Genomic DNA, 19,541 nt, shown 5'->3' with positions numbered 1-19,541 from the left:
CAGATCTCAGGGCTGCATAAAGCACAATGCCAGGTACTAATAAAGAAAACCCACCAAAACCCTACAAGTTTTGAAAAGGCAAGGATAACTCAGGATTGCCCTGCACTGACATTTGTATTAACAGGGTCAGCTGGCAGCAAACACAGACAAGAGCAGGCTTCTCTGATACCCAAAACAGAAACAAACTCAGTGCCGAGCAAAACAAGGGTCACAACTTACCGAGAAGGAGTCAGTCACACTGCCAGCAGAGGTGACACCACTGAGAGCAGGGAGAAAAAAGGGAAGTGGTTTTCCACCAAAGGCCATCTCTCACCACTCAGCACTTTTGCAACTTAAGAAACAGCCCAAGGAGAAAAACAAACTGAGCGTGGGAACCCACTTGGGCTTACAGGTTTGACGCAAACCGCATTTTTAGCAACATCTGCATTTGTGCCTTTTCCTTTTTTTTTAAAAACGGAACCGTCTGCAGGCACTTCCTCTGCTCTAAGGTGGGGCTCCCTGGAGAGAGAACTCAGCTTCCATGACACAGATAGGCTTCATCACAGATAGATCTGCAATGCCAACTGTTACTCATCCATGTGAGCTTACCTACTGATCCCTTCTCACCAGCACCAGGTCACCTCTTCCCTTCCTTTGGGTTCTGAAGCCAAACAGGATAACAGGAAAAACTCACAGTTTGCCAGAAGACAGTCAAAGGTGAGGATGGATGAGTGTAAATCTGAATTCAAAATGACTAATTTCCTTGCTCCAAGCAAGGAGAGAATTTCTGCTGAATTCAGAGAGGCTACAACTTGCCAAAGTGAACCCTGATGACCATGGCTGTGCGTGCAAGTGTAAAACAACTGCTTTGGTTGCACAAAATAACCACATTCAGACACAGTTTCAGAGACAGGATCAAACCAGCCTCGGGTCATCCCTGAAAGCTGTGGGGAGCTTTGATACCCACTCAACACCAGAGTGAGTTACCAGTCTGCAACTCACACCCACTGCTGGAAGCAACCATGACACGCCATTAGAGCTCCTCTGCCACCAGATCACTTTAATTGAGCTCCAGAAATAACTCTGCAAACTTCAGTCAGAGCTTGGGCAGCCTGGGTATGCTGGAGAGAGCAGTGGCATCCTTTGGAGACTGCATGGAAGACAAAAGCTCTGGGCTGAGAAACTTATCTCTGCCAGAAACTCATCCCTGCCTCACTGCTGGCTAAGGGAGCAACAACAGCTGCTGTTTGCAGCCCAAGTTTTCAGCCCACGCAGCTGTGACAGGGCTGCACTGTGCCGACACAACCCCAACCACCTGCAGCATTCCTCTGCCTCCCAATGCCCCGAGCCTTGCTCTGCAGGGCTGAGCTTCACACTTGCATCCACTGTATTCCCTCACAGGCAAGGCTGGGATTTATTCTTTACAGGCAAAGGAAAGCAGACTGGGTTTTGTTTTAAGCAACGTTTTATGGTGTCTGATGGAAGTGAAAGTCCATGTGGGTTTCCTGTTCCCCTCGCATACTCTTGGCCTACGGATAAACCAGCTCAACAAACTCCTAAAGCTCAGGCAATGCAGGCAGAGCATGCATTGCACAGACATCAGCTGCCTCCTCAGCACCCAGCCCTGTGCCCAGCCTGCTGCTGGCAGCCCCGGATTGGGTTTCACTGGGCTGCTGCTGAGCGTGTGCTCCTACAGTAACCCTCACAGAGCCCTCCCTGTGTCACCCTGCTGCCGAGCCTGTCTCCAGCACTTCTGCCAGCCCTTGGCAGCCTAGGAAGGGAGGGAATGTCCTGGTGCTGAGCCTGGGGAGAGGGAGATGTGCCGAGCTGAGTTGTGGCTGTTGTCACCGCTGAGAAGCAGCGAGGACTGAGGGGACACCCCGCTGATGACATCAGATCATGAGTTATTTCAAGAACACAAACCTGGGTGCAGGTTGTGGGATCACCATGGCAATGAAGAAGGGAATTAAGTAGGGACGATTTAAGTTATCACAGACTGAAAAGGACCCGTTTTCCACACAGCACAAAAAGCTTTACTGCCCATCTCCCTGGCTATGCAACACTGAGGGAGTCCCAGCAATGCATGTGTTGGTGGCCCATGTTCAGCCTCCAAGGTGGCTTCAGAGACTCTGCCCAGAGAGAAAGAAAAAGATTCCAAAAAGCAACAGCAAAACAAGTTGTGCAAACAAAGCCCTGATGTCTCTGGAATTTGAGACTGAAGATATGCAGAAAGTCGTTCTTCCTGCAGTCCGAGCACGGCAGTTCACAGACCAGGAAGGGGGTGGCTAACACAATTAAGATGCTGATTAAGAAATCCAGGCACTTAGTGTTTACAGAAGAAATTTGATTCTCTGCACTTTCTAAAGCAAGAGACCCAGACCGGAAGTGAGACCATGAAAGGAATTTGTTTTACATGATAGTCCCCAAAGGCTTCCAGGTCTCCGAGTCAAGACATTCCCAGATGAAAGCTCTACAAGACATTCTTCTTGTGCCATATACTGTTTAAACATCCTTGGGCATTTTTAATGCATATCACCGGGTTCACAGAGCAGGACAGCAGCACCCAGGAGAACACTCCACAGTGTTTTACCACCACATGCCATGCTCCTACCAGCTCAGCCTGCCCAAAGTGAGCCAGCTCCTGTGGTACCAACAAAATGCTTTCACAAGTATGTTCTTAGAAACACTGATCGAAATGAGAAATCTTCCTAAGCAGAATCTATCACATCAAGGAACAGAGAAAAATAACCACCAGTTTTTTGATTAGTTAATCCTCAGGAAGAACACCCCTCTGATTGACACACCCTTATCTTTTTTCTCTCCTAATTAACACAGTCCATGTTGATTATCTTTAAACCACATGGTAATCTCCCCTGCCACCAGAGTTTGAAAGCACTGCCTTCATACACAGCACGTTTCTTTTTAAACCTTAAATGACAGCTGACAGCCCCTCCAGCAGCTGATTAACAACCTGGTCTCTCCCCACTACGATTAAATGCAGGACATTTTATAACAATTTTTTATGCCAATCTCCCTGTATGTCACTGTCACAGACCTGACCATGTTTGGCCTGACTGGCAGCATCCTGCAAGAAGGACCCGTCTGCTTTAAATACGACTGTAACACAAGTCACAGGAGACACACTGAGGTCAACATACTGTCCCTCCCCACCACAGCCAGCTCCAGGGTCCCCTATATTTAGACAAAGTATGCCCAGCACTTTACAGATGGAAGGAGATCACTGACTTGCCTGAAGCACGGCCAGCACTGGTCTCCCCGAGATGGGCGTGACCAGGAGCTGACAAGTCCCCGGGTCCCACGCAAGGCAGAGCACCCTGTGCCCCCCACTCCCTCCCCAGCAGCCACAGCTGCCAAAGGCACGGGCCCAGGATGGTCAAGGAAGAGGCTGCTCTGCCTTTTCCTGGTCCCAGTGCATGTGGCCAGCACCGAGCATGGCTGTGGTCAGCCAGGGAGCAGAGCTCCTGCTGCCTTGAGAAGCAGAACTGTGCCAGGACTCGGCTCTGCAACCACCCCAACCAGGGCATGGGATGGAGGAATTATGCTGGGGAAGCTGCCTGGCTCTGATCACAGCCTTGTTGGCTGCCCTCAGTAAATACATTAACAGACCCCTGTAAATAGAGCACCAAAACAAGGACCACTCTGTCTCTACACAAAGAAATCAATGCTGAATAATAAGCCTTTTCCTCTTGCTAAGAAGAAGCAGATGCTTGTTTACCAAAAGCATCGAAAATCATCAAGAGGCTGTTGGATTTGACTCATAAAAATATAGAAGGAAGTTATTTGTTCAGTATTTTAACTTCTGCAGCACTCAGCATTTTCAATTTTCTCTCATTCTTACTGCATCCTCCCCATGCAATGGTATTTGATCCCCAAATGACAGTTTCCAGCAGGAACAGTAAAATTGGTTTAGGAACGACTGTCCCTTTATATTAGCAAAAAGGACAGTCAGCAGTAGCCAGTGATGTGAGATGGTTTGTGGGCTGTTTCATAAAGAACTGCCATGCGCCAGGTTTCTTTCAATAGGTTTTGATTTGAAACTGGAAGTCATAGGGAGCTTTACCTGTAGTGATGGTACAGCCCATAATCAGGCCATTGATCTGTTTCCCCTTGCAAATACACCAGGGACTTTAAGGAACAGCAAAACTACAATTAAGGGAGTACAAACTTAAATGTGGCTGCAACTAACGAACTTGAAATTTTAATCAGCTAGAAGTAAGGAATCATCAAAGACAAAGGATCAGAAACATTTTATAGCTGCAATAGTTTAATAGATACTGTGCCTTCAACCCAGGGCAACACTTAGAAGGACTGCTCTTTGCACGAAGCAAGGTCAATGCAAACTTCAGATTCGATGTAAAGCTGCAAACCAAAGAAGAAACACAGCTTCACTTGGGGTTCAGGGACCCAGCACTGAGGGAAAGGGGTAACAGCCTGGAGAGACAAGGAGCTCAGAGCACACACCCCCAGCACAGCACACCTACCCTGACAGCAGCCACAAAAAACACTCCAACATCCTGCTGGTGTAAGTGACAATCAGCCTCCGGAGCCATCAGGAAAAGCTCTCCAAATCAGACCATGAGATATAATTATGATCCATTTCAAAATGCAAGCTCAGCATCCCTTTCCAATCCAACTCTTCCCCCCGCGGATGTTACAAGTTCTTCCTGGAGACAACATCTCTTGTGACTCTGCTTTTTCTTTTGGTGCTCTGAATAGGGATCAGCTTACCAGGAGTCCTTTATTCCCGAAATAATTTCCATTAATCACTCACCATACACCACTTTAAACAGAAGCTGACAGACTGTGGGATGTCTAACACCAGCACAGCATCTCCCAACTTAAACAAAAGCTGAAATGAAGGGCACCCTAAGAGGCAAAAGGAACTGGGAGATTTCTAAATAGGAGACAAGAAAACTTCTTCAAAATATTCCTAAGAATTGAAGTGGTTTTGTACAGCTATTTTAAATACAAGCAGGGAAGAAGTACTGTGAACCATCCGCTCTTCATGGTATCTGCTCACAAAAAAAGTAAATTAAAGGAAGAACAGTAAAGTGCTTAATTCTGAAGCATCACCCTGCAGTTTTGCATTTGTGATTTTTCAGCACAGCTGCAAATTAACCAACTCTTTTAGCACCTTCATGCAACTTTCAGGGGGATGTCGATGCTTTACTTCAAAATGCATATAAAGGAGTTTTTAACTCAACATAAAAACCCTGCAAAGTTTTGCTGACTAAGACTCAGATTGGAAACACATTAAATAAAGTTTTATTTTACAGGAGTTTGAACTCAGAAGAATAGAGATTCCAGATGTGTTTATCCCTGCAAAAATCAGGTGCTAAATTTCAGCAGAATTAGCACTTTAAGCAGTTTGGCAGCCAATTTTCTGTGGTTAACTCAGGTCTTCGTGTTTCCTAAAAGCACAGAACCCCTTTAAAAACCACACATTAAAGTAGAAAGACCATCAGAATACTAAACACTGCTATGTACCACAGACCCAGCGAAGTCTCTAACAAGAACACAGTGTACTTTAGGGAAAAGGCTCTTAAACAGCTTTTTAAAAGGCTCCAGAATAGATATTTGCTTAATTTCAAGCTAGAGAGCCTCTCAGAACATTTCATGATGTACTTGAAGGAACTAAGGACAAAAGAGTCAGGAAGATTACAGCAGTGTCAAGGTTTTGCTGGGGACTGTGCTGGGAATCTGGGTGATGTCCTGGCCCATCTCCTTACCCTGCTTTCCAAAATACACCAGTCCTGTTCACACACACTGGGCACAGCATCACCCACCTCTGGGGTGGATATCTGTGTCACCTCCACTTGCTATCAAGGCTCGTGGATATTCCTCTTTTGCTTTCTTGCAATTTTCTCATCACAGCAAACCAACAGGAGGGCCAGAAATGGTGCTGACAAGCTGTTTGTTTTTATTTAGACTAACTGGCTTTCAGTCTTTGCGCCACAGAGGAATGCGGCTGTTCCACTCTGCATTTGTTTTTTGATTTCTCCATCTCTTTTACAAAGCAAATAAAGGGAGAAAAAAACCAACAAACCAACCCTAACAATAACAACAACAAAGCCAGTGACAAGCTCTTCACACACCACCATGCAATAAGCCCTTAAAAAACCCAAACAAACTAAACAAACAACAACAACAAAAAAAATCCCAGTAAAACTCCTCCCACAATTTGGGTTCATTTTAATTCAGCATTGAGTTGCAGAAAACAAGCAGGAAACTAACAAAAGACTAATGATAGCTTTTTACATCTTTATGTAAATAGGATTCCCCCTTACATTATAACCTGACCAAGGTAAATTTATCATTTGCTAATCAAAATGACCCTACTCCAGTCCCACCTACCACTTGGAGTGTCACAAAACATGAACAATACATGCAGAAAAGGGCTGCCTGTGCCTGTCAGCTACAGGTGCCTGAGCCAAGACACAGGTAACAGCCCACTCCAAAGCATCCAGCTGGGATACTGCATGAAAAGAGGCTGCAGGGCAAAAAGAGGCTCAGAGAAGCAAATTTATTCTCTTCACACTGGCAAACAAATCACAGAGAGTGAGGAAATCCAGCACATTATACACGATAACACCACAGACAATTCCAAGCTCAATTTAACAGGGGGCCCCCTCCACCCTGGACACCTCCAGACAGCTCTGGACCTTGGGATGAACTTACTCTGATCCACCTTGGTGCCTCCACTAAAGCCACAGTGCAACAGTCAGATGTCACAGAGCTGTGCTCTGCCAGGGAAAAGCTGGAAGTTTAACAGAGCAACCCAGAGCCCAACCTGCAGCGTTCCCGAGGAGATCCTGGGCAGCCCCGGCTGGTGGGACACCATGGAGCTCATTAAGGCATTGTGAGGAGTGTGTGAACAAATGAAGGAGTTTGCTAATAAGTGACAAAGATCATTTGTTTAAAAGAAAGGACTAAATCGTTTCTGGTTCAGCAGTCTGGGTTTAGCCTACTTGTAACAAAGGTGTTTTGAGGAGAAGTATTCTGCTTAAATGGCTTATTGCAAGTAAACCAGGGAGCCCAAAGAGCTAAACACTATGGTGATGAGGGGCAGATAAATAATGGATAAACAGGAATATGCACTGAACAAGGAGCCTGTGGCCTCAATATACCCAGAAGTACCCAAATGTATCAAGTTGCCAACACCAAGAAATGCCAATCCTACACTGAGATCTTCCAGGTTGGATTCCTGTCACTCCCAGCCTTCAGCAACTGTGGGACTTGTCTTTTAAGTTTACCTTTACAGGCTTTTCTTCTCCCCACCCTCCCTCATCCACACGCTGATGTCCTTGAACCAGAAAGCTGCTGTCACAAAACACTTGGTTAATCCCACACAGCCCAGCAATAGGTGGCTGCAGAACAGCTCTTGCCAGTCTGCAGTTCCTTCCCAAGCTGCTGGATTCAAGCTCTGGCCAAGCTGCACATGGAAAGAAAACGGGTGGCTTTGGAATACTTCAGCAAAAGCGCAAGTGTTTACTATTAAGGACAAGAGTGAGTTTTGCTCCACATGTTTGTGAAAATTTGAGTCTTCAACCAGCTGCTATGAAATACCATGGCTGGAAACTCAAGTTGCAGATTTGCTCTGTACACATTACATCCATTACACTGGAGAAAAATATTTGCTGAACTAGTTTTAGGCCTATACAGGCTGATAATTTAAATGCTGTTTGTCAGACCAATGCAGGGGAGACAGCAGCTCTTCAGAGCCTACTGCAGAACGGGATGCAGAATTTTAAACTTTCTCTGACCCTGCAAACACTAGTCAGAAGCAACTGTCAAGAAAGTTAGCTTGAAGTTGTTTTTAAAACAATGAAGCAATATTTTAACCAGGGGCTCTGAGATAAAGGTGCAAGGACGTAGAGTCCTGCAAAAATATCCCAGCCAGCTATTAACTGGCCCCAAAAGGTTTTTTTCTGCTGATTATCTCACTGGGGTCCTTCTGCTTTGTGGTCTTTAGAAAAATCCCAAGCATTTCCAGAGACAGGAACATCTGCAGATGTTTCAAGACAACACAATCTCAGAGTCAACTCCACCATTTAAATCCTTTTGAAACATTAACTTGGCAGTCCAGCAGCGTGGGCTTCCTAACTAAAACATATTGCTCAAAAAGGGTGGTGGCGTGGGGGGTTTGTCCTTGAAACACTGGTTTGTGGCTCAGGTTTTGATTTGATGTCTGATAATCATCTCTGTCTCTCTTCCAGCCCTTACCAGGAAGGATTGGTGAGACAAAACCCCACAGCTTCCAGGGGAGTAAAACGAAAAGCCAAACAGGAAATGTAGTTATGACCAATAGAGCCCTGGCTTAGTTAATGATCAACTCTGCACAGACCATACTACTTTTACGCAAATACCACAACCTATTTGAATAGTTTTTAGTAATCCGTGGGTTGTAAGAGGCCTCTTAAACATTGCATTTGTTTCATCACAAGCAGCAAAGAAACAAAAAAGATGAGAAATCCCCGACAATTCTGCTCTGTCAACAGGAAGCCCATCCACTGTGCAGGGTGAGCTCAGCTGCATGGAGGGGTGGGCAGGAAGGGTAAGGGGTCAGGTTCCCCTGCACGTTCCCATGATGGAGTACAAGGCTGTCTTCTGCAGCAGGACAAACCCAGAGCACACAATGCACACTTGAATGGAGAAAACAACTGCTGAGTCTGCCCTGATCCTACCAGGCTCTACAAGACATGAAGGGCTGATCAACTGCTTTCTGTATTTCAAGCACTTCCAGCCAGAGCAACCCTCAGCTCATAAGGCAACTTTAGTTAGAGTTGACAGTGATAACTGGAATGACTCTGCTGATCTTCCAGGCTTTTTATGGGAGTTTACAAGCATCTCCTCCTCAGCTCTTAAATATCATTGATTCTCAGCACAATGGTAAAACACTCACAAAACTACAGTGCTTTACAATGGCACAGAAGCAATTAAAGATTTCCAATAACATGCTGCTCAGAGGATTGCAGTCTAATTGCTGAACGGCCAAGGGTTTTGGCAGCAATAACACAAGGAGATAAAAAGGTTGTAAGGCTTCCCATACAAGAAATAAATAAATAAGCAGCTCTCCAAAAAATGGCAACAGCAGCCAAGCACCTATCCAAGTTCCTGACTTGGCACCTGGCACAATCCAAGATTAGGTGGTCATGAAATTTCCCACCATAAAGGCCACGGCTGCATGACAGAGGAGAAGGGGTGGGGGAGGACAAAGGGCCAAGCAGGCCGGGCACAAAGACAGGTTACAGCACGGAGGTGGCAACACAATGAGCCTGAATTACCCAGTGTTGTCATTTACTGTACAGCTTGTAATTACCTGCACAGCCTCAGAACTTCCACTTCCTGAAGTGTTGTTTCTTCACACTCTGCACACAAGGGTTGTCACTTAGAACAAAACTGATTACGGGAGAGAGTAACAGGCTGCTAAATCAGGTCTGAAAGGACATTTTGTGTCCACCTAACACTGAAAATTCAGTTTAACTTCTTAGGTTTATTTTTCCCCCCTAAGAGCGCTACCTTAAATTCACAATGCTGTGAAGAGTCTACTCCTGCTCCTTCTTTATTCCCCCTCAAAGTTTAAAATACATATAAAAATTATGAGTTAATATCTTATAATAGAAAATAGACTGGTGCGAGGCAAGCACGAGAACCATGGAAAACAGTGAGTGTATTTGTGCTTTTAGATCCATCTGGCTCCTGAGTGCTGAAGGAGTAAACAGGGCAGGGGTGCTTCAACATGTGCTCAGCTGTGCTCAGACTGGGCTCCCACTGCTGCCTGGCAGAAAGGAAGCCAATGCAAAGTCAAAAGTATTTGAACACAAGAAAAAATGCTTCAAAACGCCAGAGGGATGTGGGCACCAAAGGGAGGTGGTCAATGCTCAGGTTTTGAATAAAGGCTGAGCATCCTCTGCACCTTCCAGCCCCGGTGAACACAGCCTGGCAGGACTCACACAGGAAGGATGTGGCACAGTGAAAGCAAGAGCTGGGTTTTCTCAATCTCCAAGTGAGTGCCCTGATGGCTGGGCCATCCTACTTTGTCACTGAGATAAAGAGGAAAACTGGGTGATAGAGGAATCTGGCATTATCAGAGAAACTTGGAAAAGCCACTTTAGGGACACCAGCAATGAATTGAATAACTAGAACTTGGCCAGAGGCAAAGGAAGCGACTGTAGGCAGGAAGAACTGATCCATGGCAATTCCTCCAGGTTTCTCATTAAAAATTCTTTGATATTTGCAGACTATCTGAAGCTTTGCTTTTTTATTTCTATCTTTTCTATCAGCTGCCTTAGAGTTTTAGTAGACCAAAGTAAGTTTTGAAGCCTACACACAAATAAACTAGTAAATCACCAGAATTCCCCCTAGGTTCAGTGAGAGGAGAAAGACTTTCTGGAACAAGTTACAACTATAAATTCTGAGCATTTTGATAAACACAAGTCTCCCGGACATTATTTCAATCCTTGTGAACCTGAAATGAATTAGACCCAGACCAGCTGACTACATTACTGACTAAAAGCGTCAACACAAGTGTAATTTCTGCTGATCTCTGAAAGTCAGAGCTGATCAGCCAAATACATCTACTAAAGAATACACTGAAACAGAAGTTTCTGATAATGTTTGGGTCACCACTGCCCTTCCCACTCCACAGAGAACACATTTTTAGCATAGCAAACAACTAAATCTGGATTTTTAGGTCTTGCCCATGATGAAATAAGGACATCCAATATTAATCAGCCTTTGTGAACTTGTAATTAGGAGCACAAACTTTAAATACTGGGCCAGCCAGAGAATCGCAGCACCATCCTGATTGAGAACACTAGCAAAATATTAATCCAGAGAACTCAGCCCTGTGAGAACCAAAAGCTCTGTCACTCTCGTGCTTATTAATAATCTTCCCTCACAGAAGGCAGAGGACAGTGTAAGCTCCACTCTGATAACTCTGTTATCTCTCTCCCCAGAAAAGGAAAGGGTGGTCCTTCCAACCAAGTGGCCATTTAAACCACCACGAGGCTCTTCAGTGCAGGGACCCGTGTGACATGTGACGGAGGGAGCAGAGACGAGCAGCATTTCCTCTTTCTTTTGATCCCTTTCTGTACAGTCTTCAACCGCGGGTTAAGTGTTTGAGCAGCGGGTAAAACAAACACCTTAAAAGCACTTCAATTGTTACCTGGCTACCTACTCTAGCTCGGTAAATCATCTGGAGCTCCAAGGAAATGTTTCAGCCCACAGTATGCTGGGGTTTTCGCCACAATTTCAGAATTACTGCAACTTCCCAAAGCCCAGGGCATATCCAGTTTGCACCACTGCTTTGGAAGAACAATTTAGGTACATCTCTGTTAAACCTACATTATCAGCAACCACAGGGAAAGCCCTGATGTTTACAGGCAACACTGCGAGCAGAAAAAAAAAAAATACTAATTACAAACATTTTGGGTTGAGTATGAAAGGCTCAGAGAGATTTAACTGAACCGATTACCAACTGCAGCAGTGATTGCTAGTGCTCACAAAAGAAGGCACAGAGTCCGGGGACTCATTTCCATATGAAGCATAAGCAGATACATCTACTAAAGACTTGGTAAGTGCCAGGCAGCTGCAGTTCTAGCAGACAAGAACACAGTTCCAGGTGGGACCCAGAGCTTTATCCCACTATCTGGAAGCCTTTCATGATGTTTCTAAGAGATAAAACAGTCTGTTGGGTTCTTTAAAGAAGTACCAAGCATGGCTAGACCACAGCGACTATCTCTATGAACGCCTTATCTACCACCCCAGAGCCGCCACTTCCCTCCTTAATCTTTCCAGCCAAACCCCACCACTCGGGCAGCGGCTGTTAATTGTTTATAAATTAAATGATGACTCGTATCTGCATATCAAAGGGGGGGTGTGCAGCTGGAGAGTCTGATTTTCCATGCGGCCCAGTCTGGGACACGGAGACACTTGAGAGCTGCCCAGGACTGACAGCACCGAACAACTGGGAGAGAGCAGCTCCACGCCTCTGCCTTGTGACCCGCAGGTGCTCAGGGTAATGCCTCAGAGCCGGGACACCCCAGCCCCGCTGCCCCTCTCTGCCGCTCTGCGATAAGCCAAGAGATCAGATCAAGGGGCCAATCTCTGCTTTAAGCCCAAAAGCCGGCCGGGGATCTGTACCCCGCTGTCAGCGCCCAGCCGGGTCCGCGGGGGTCCCGCAGCCCTGAGCGGCCCCGGCAGCTCCCGGGTAACACTGAGAGAAGCGCTCGGACTGGACTTGTAGGAAAAAAAAAAAAAATAAAATCAGGGAAGCGAGCGGCGAGGGAGCAGCAGCCGCCGGGCGCTGCCGGCGCTTATCAGCACTTCCACACTGCGGTGCCGGGCAGGGGAAAGTTTGCCCGGAGGCAACCGGCGGCGGAGGGAACTACGGGAACGGAGCGGGCGGGGAGAGAGGGGATGGAGGGGAGAGCGGAGTGAGCGCAGCGCACGCCCGGGCAGGGGGAGCCGCCGGGAGCCGGGGCAGGCGGAGCGGCACCGGGAAGGGGAGTCTCGGGGAGTTTCGGCGGCGTGTACCGGTACTCACAGCTGGGCGATGGCGCCCTGGGAGATGACGGCGTTGTCGGAGAAGTAGGGGATCATCGCTCCCCACCGCGGCGGCCGCCCTGCCCCGCGGCATCGGCACCGCCGCTCTGCCCCGCGCCCGCCGCGCCCCCACCGCGCAGGCGCGCCCCGAGGGCGGGGCCCGGGCAGGCTCCGCCCCTGCCCCGCCCACACCCGCACGTGGCGGCGCGGGGCTGCGGGGAAGGGAGGGGACACGCGGGATGGGACAGGCGGGACAGGGACAGGCGGGACGGGGACACGCGGGACAGGGACAGGCGGGATGGGGACAGGCGGCACGGGGACACGCAGAACCAGGACACGCAGAACCGGGACAGGCGGACGGTCCGCCCCTCTCACGGGCCGGGGCTCAGCTGTCGGGCAGCAGCAGCGAGGGACGGCGCACAGTACCGCGCGCGGGTGTGCCCAGTTTTTGTGTTTCCCTTCCCTTCTCATTTCCCCTTTTTCCCTCCTCAGATCTAGGCCAGCGAGGCTGCACGCCCTGCAACCGGGTTTGATGCAGCACATCAAACGATGCTTTGCAAAAGGCAGGCAGCGACAACTCGGGTGCTTAGGAAACGACCTTAATTTCTCTCCTGCAGGAGACGGGGGGTGGAAGAGTTCTTGGCAGTAACTTTCATACGCAGAGACGCGACAACTTGCTTTCTGCCAAAGGAGAAGAGAAGCAGCTGCCTTTCAGTGCTGTTTAATCTTTAGCTCCATCGCCCCTCGAGAAAAGTAAGAAAGGAAGTTATTTAGAACGAAAGTCTTGTCGTTTGGCTGCTGGGAATTCAGATGTTACAGTGCGAAGGAAACTTAATACAGTTTTCCAGTGGGGAGAGGCGGGGTGGGCTCGATCCCAGCCTGCACTGCCCATCCCAGGCCGGCATTCTCCAGCCCTTGCACCCAGCAAGCAGCGCGGGCGAACAAACGAGGAGCCTTGGGCTGGAAGCAAGCTCAGTTTTGTGTTTCCCATAGGAATGCACGACATCCCCGCACAGAGGAACACGATATACCAGCCTTGAGTCATCTGCCTTGGGTGGCACATGCCCAGCAAGGAGGCACAAGTGAGCTGCCAGGGGAAGAGGTGAGTTTAAACACAACCACTTGTTAATGACATCTACTCAAGAGCAAAAAATACCAAGGCATCAACTGCAGAGCTGCCCCTCTGATCTGGCAGCAGAGCTGGAAGCCAAAAGCTTCATCAGCTTCATTTCCAATTATTAACTAAAAGTTTTAGAGAAGCTGAGAGAGGTTGAAAAACCAACACAGTGTGATGGCAGCTACTTTGGGTCTTGATAGGAGACTTGACAGGAGCAAGAAGACATTTGTCTGAAAGGTCTTGACCATCTCCACTTCAGGGATGGGCAGAAAAAAGGGCAAAGCAATGGAATTTGTGATTCTGCAAGTTTTGCGAGGGTATTGTTTGGTCGCAATAATTTAAGCAATGTCATCCCATATAGCCAAGAGCGCAGCTCTAGTAATGGTGCCTCACAGCTGTAAAGGAAATGCAGTGCCAGCTTGCTGCAATGCCAAAAAAAATCATTTTGTTAGGCAGAAATTAAGTTGGTTGCAAGAAGCAATGGAAAAATCGGGACATTAAGAAATGGAGGGTAACTCAATCCTTTCAGAGGTCAAGAGACTGGCAAGAACCTCATATTCAGTAGTAACACATACCACACATTCACAGACTGAAAAACAAGCTCAGAACTTCTGTTCTATTCTAATTAATAACTCAAGGGCTTTATTCAAGCATTGTAGAAGACTAAATGTACTTAGATACTGTCCAGACACGTCAGATTTCTTACACGTAACCACCATTACGTTAAGGCAAGCACTTAAAACCTGCTGAAAACCAGTGCAGTGATTAACTACAAGCAGCTACTCATAACATATGGATAATAGATTTGTAAATGAATTAGTCCTGGATTAATACAATCATGCACTGCATCTCCATATGCCAGGGAACCAAGTGATGACAGAAATATCCCATTTGTTTTCTTTTCGAACCTTTAGAGAACAGAAATAGGAAATCCTCAAGTAAGTCTGTATCTTGAAATCTGCACTAAAAAAAGCTATTTGAACTTGGGTTTGTTACCATAAAGTTTGAAACTCCAGCCTGAAAGTGGCACTGCTTTCAGGTACATGCTAGTGAAATTAACATTTCAGTTCCCACTGTCCATTTGTGGAGACTCAGAAAATCATTAAGGTTGGAAAAGACCTCCAAGATCAAGTCAAATCTTTGACTCATCACCACGTTGCCAACTAGACAACAGCACTAAGTGCTGTTATTTTCATATTTTGCTTTTAACATCAGACTTAGGGAACAAGTCTATTTCTTTGTCAAAGTTGCTCCTATATTTAGAAATGAGTAAAAGTTTAGACTGAGTAAATCGATGTCTCAGCATGCAGGAGCAAGGAGCAGGCAGAAAGAAAGGGATGCACGAGATGGAGTTTAGGCAGCAAGTCACAAGACAGCCAAGAAACTGCTCCTGGCTGGAAGCAGGTGCACTCTGCTGGGACAAATACATGAAGAATTTAAAGTGCACAAAATTGCAGTGATGACAGGTAGCAGCCTAAATCACCACGGTGCCGCAACAGAGCATGTGAGCAGAGCCATTAATCACTGCATGACAAGATGTAAATACGCCTGTCTGGGGTCTCAAGTGCTGCCCAGCCCAGTGCACGAAATGATACTTTGCTGCAGGGATGAGGGCACTGCTTGCCCGAGTTCTCATCATTTCACACTCCCCAGGAGGCCACAGGATCAGCGGGGCCCAGGGGAGCAGGCAGGAAACCCTGCAAGGCACCGTGACACCACAAGCCTGTGGGACAGCAGGAGCCCGTTTAACCTTTGAACACCTTTGAACCTTTGAATTATATACATAACCATAAAAACACCCATCCCCTAATCATTGCTACACTAAGACAGCAGCTAGAACCAGTTATGGAAGCACAATGGAAAAAACCCAAAGAGTGTGAGGGATGTCTGAGCAGGCACTTCAGGAGGGGGGAGTAGAGGGAAAGCTACCAGAGCTGTCTCTGGAGAGAAGTTTCAGGGGCTGGAAGGAGAACATGCATGCACAAATCTCTCATATTGACTTGTAGTGTTTGGTCTGGCAGACAAGGCTGACAACATATTGTTTATTCATGCAGTCATCATTTTCACCAGCGTCTGCATTGCAAAACTACACAATCACAGCAGCTTGCACAGTACCTTCAGCTGTTTCGCTTTCCAGGTGCATGTTGGCAGTTTTTGATCTTGCAGAGTAATTCTGTGTCCTACACAGGACTAGCACTTGCTAATGGGGTTCTCCCTGTCCAGCCCAGGCCTTGGTGCACAGGTCACCATGAAGTGCTCCATTCAGGCTGGGAACTGGCCTGCCCAGATTTGACACTTGCAAGAGGCATGCTCAGAGCTGGACACCCAGTCCTGTCAGTGCACATAGTCCACATGCAAACAGGGCATTCATCAAGCTTCTGTTTCCATCCAAGATCAACAGCTTCAGGCTGAATTGCTGCTTCTTGTCAGACCACACAAAGGTGCAGGTGTCATCGTGTTCCACCCACTCCTATCCCACAGGGGCTTCCTGAGGGTCTGCTCACGTGTTAACATGATTAAATCTGGAGCATGATTGTCTTATTATACATCTTCAATTTTTAGTCTACCCTAAGGGGGACCTGATGACCTCTTTTCATTTGAGATGAGATGACCTCATCTCACCCTAATGGACACAATATATGGTCATAGTCTTTCTAACTCCAGTGAGTATGAAGGGTTGGGTATTATTAAGTCTGTTTAGACTGAAGTCCAGGTACTCTGCAAAATCAAGGAATGTTCTGTTCCTACATGTATGGAAAGTACTACAGCTGTAACATTGGTCATGTTCAAGGTAAAGGGGACAGTGGGAGGCTGTCACACATAGGAATTTTGCCCTCAATCATTATTATCAGTATCACAGATAAGGCAATGCAGAAACCAGATTCATGTTTTCAGGGGATTATCAAAAAAACTCGTGAAGCTGCCGTGTTAGACAAACAAACCTCCCCCTCATCCCCAGCACATCCTCTCCCTGCCGAGCAATGTGCCACGGCCATGCCTGCTCAGCCACCTTTACTGCACATGTGGAAACTTTGTTCTTTACTGTTCAACAGCTGCTTCCGGTGATATTTATGAAAAGCCACCGAATTTTGAAAACAACACGTCCCTGCCCACAGCCAAGCACGGGAGCCTTGCACAGGCACCGCCGGGGAGCAGAGGTAGAGCAAGTTCATTTCCGTGTGCAGAGGTGGGGCCAAGTCCTTTGTTTTTTCTCACCGGCAGCTACACTCAGTCTTTGTCCACAAAGGCAGCTCTCTTTGCATCAGCTCTGATGGGAAAAGGATCCTAAGGGGTAGCCTTGAAAAATTTGCTGCCACACTGAGCTCTTTGAGGGTCTGATGACCCTGCGTTTTTGGTGGGAAGTCTATTAAGTCATTCTTTTGCTGTGAGGACTCATAGCTTTAAGCACTGAACAGAGTTGACAGATGAGTCTGAGTGGATTAAGCGTCCAAATAGATGATTTATTTGGGAAGAGCCTTAAATTAGTGCAGCAAACCTGTAAATAGGTAGAGACTGACTTGGCTGAGAGCAGCACCTCCTGCACTCATCTCCTAGTGCTGCCTCCGCACCTTGGAGGAGAAGTTGATCTGTCAGAAGCCTTCTGGATGGTTTTAGCATAGGAGATGAAGCCTTCTGCGTTCTGCAGTCCAATTTATCAGGAAAACATGAAGCGATTTCAGTAGCAGCGATCATAAACAAGCCAATGCACGCAGGGCAGAACGAGATAGAGAGTACAGCACAGACACAAAGCTTTCCCAGTGACTAACAGACATACCACCCACCAAGGCAGGGCTTACATACACCAGCTGCATTACACACAGCCAGGGGAACTTAACCAAGTAATTATAAAGGAGCCCATATCTAGTTAAAAAAAAAAAAAAAATTAAAACGGAGGAAAAAAAAAAAAGCAGGGGGAGGCAGGAACAGGGAAAGCACGCAAAACTGTACTTTAATCCTGAAGAACCAGTCAGAACAGGAAGCCACATTCTAAATTTGGTTATTTAAGCTGTCAAAGAGTATTTCTGTTTCCAGTTCTTGTGCAAAGAAATCAGACAAGTACAGGGGTAGGGAGATAAGCATCACTGAAAGAACAAACCCCTGCTTTTAAAGCCCTTTGGTCAGCTGCCCATCATGATCGATGATTAGGCTGCCTAGTTGAGAATTCAACACCTATTTTGCAATATTATCAGTTCATTAAACTCTTCCCTCACCAGCTCCACATCCAATCACTGTACAGTTTATTTATCATTAAATCTTACAGGGTCTGGCACAGAGAGGCCAACGCTCAATTACACCTTTTTCACAGAGCTTGAAGCAAAGATGACTGAAGGGACCCGAGCAGGAAAAGGGACACAAGCAGCAATATCTGTTCTCAACAAGCAACACCAGTGTAGGTAATGTATTATTTCAGTGACCTGTAGAAAAGAAAGATCTAACTCTTTCCTGTCCAACATCCACTCACTCAATTTTATGAAGGAATATTTTTGATGCAAAGACATCAACTAGCTGAACGGCAATGAGTCCAGGAACCCTGGCTCAGATTATCAAAATACATTCAAGTGTCTGAAATTCACAAAATGCTGAGAACTCTGAAGATTCACGTTTAACTTTGAAATCTTGTGGAGGTGTCTCACCAGGAAAGGGAATTTCAGAGTTTCCCTTTCTATTCCTTTAGCCTAGAGCACCTGGTTCATGCTCAGCAGCAGACAGAAGCACGTATGGAATCCTTAAGGCACCTCCTGGTCAGCCCCTCCTCTGTGACCCTCTGAAAGAGCACAAGTGCATGGGAGCAGCTGTTCTGGACTTTAGACCCCTTTGGTAGCTGAAGGATCTGACCCACCTTCATTCCTTTTACTTCCCAGCTTGTCCTTGCCCTGTTCCTCATTCTCCTCTCTTCACACGCTTAGAATGACAAATTCAAAACCACTTTTCATAAGCATTCATATTTTGAGCGAGCTCCCTGTGTTTACCTGGTAATTTGGCAACGCAATGATATTACTCTGCTTGATCCTTCAGCCTGAAGATCACACCTGAAATCATCTCACACATTATTGTGATCCACAGGTATGTCATCGGACTGGACTGAACACGTTACAACCACACAGACCTTGCAGTGAACCAGCCCTGCAGATACTTGTTACTGATCTAATAAACCCAAATTTTACTGCCAGTTCAATACCTTTGCTCTCAGTTTGGTGATAAAAGAGCTGGTACTCAAAAATGAAGGCCACTGTACTGAATCGTGGCCCACAGAACTTTTTCTGGTGGTCAGCAGAGCTGGCAGATGACCAGAACTGTTCTTTATCTCAGCATTACACTCTCCCCAAGCAGCTGTAGTAAATGCCAGAGAGAGACTGAGCTGTCACTGAAAGGAAAGACAGAAAGATGAATTCAGGAAACACATTCTGAAGATAAGGTTTATACTACAAGAGCTTAGTAATCTCCAGCAGGGATAAACACACGTTTTCCTGTACAGTACACACACAGCCCCTTCTTACTCAAGATCTGGAGTTAACAAACTGTCTTGCACATCCATTAAAGACCCAGCTACTGTTCAAGCACCAACAGAGTAAATGTTTGGCAGCTGCAGCAGCAAGCAAAGGCAGCACAAGGAAGGTTTAGTTGGCAGAACTCTCTCACACAGCTTTTGGAAGTGTCTCTTGTAACACCAGACAGGTTTTAAAGATAACCAGAAGCGGCAGGACCCTGCCAGAGGAGCACCAAATGGTGATGACACACATCTGCAAAAGTCACAGCATGCTGCAGATCCACATCTCAGTGTGGAGTGTGAAACAGCCTTGGAAGTGCACTCAATTCAGTACCACACCATCACCCCTCCATTTCTCACAGAGACTAACACACATTTTACAATGGGTCT

At 46.7% G+C, this 19,541-nt stretch overlaps 1 protein-coding gene and 1 long non-coding RNA gene across 5 annotated transcripts in view; one reads left to right on the top strand and one right to left on the bottom strand.

The window, feature by feature from the left end:
• SSH2 (slingshot protein phosphatase 2) overlaps positions 1-12,638 on the bottom strand; it is a 51,118-nt gene extending 38,480 nt beyond the window's left edge. The window contains exon 1 of one of the 2 annotated variants that reach the window (XM_083875263.1): positions 12,548-12,638. In XM_083875263.1, the coding sequence (XP_083731389.1) occupies positions 12,548-12,603 (56 nt within the window). In that variant the 5' untranslated portion in view covers positions 12,604-12,638. Of the gene's footprint in view, positions 1-12,537 lie in introns of both variants that reach the window. The other variant, XM_083875264.1, reaches the window with a different exon arrangement.
• Positions 11,879-18,839, top strand: LOC310917197. 3 transcript variants are annotated; one of them, XR_014591418.1, is made up of 6 exons: positions 11,879-12,019; positions 13,164-13,299; positions 13,540-13,648; positions 16,717-16,821; positions 17,970-18,057; positions 18,728-18,839. It is a non-coding gene; the product is annotated as an uncharacterized lncRNA (long non-coding RNA). The 3 variants fall into 3 exon arrangements; XR_014591419.1 differs by lacking the exon at positions 11,879-12,019 and adding an exon at positions 12,033-12,539; XR_014591417.1 differs by lacking the exon at positions 16,717-16,821 and having other exon boundaries at positions 17,925-18,057.
• Positions 18,840-19,541: the final 702 nt, after the last annotated feature.

This window comes from Zosterops lateralis, assembly GCF_965231275.1.
Source record: "Zosterops lateralis genome assembly, chromosome: 19".
NCBI lineage: Eukaryota > Metazoa > Chordata > Aves > Passeriformes > Zosteropidae > Zosterops > Zosterops lateralis.
The sequence above is the reverse complement of the archived record's forward strand: the minus strand, read 5'-3'. Positions and strand labels throughout refer to the sequence as shown.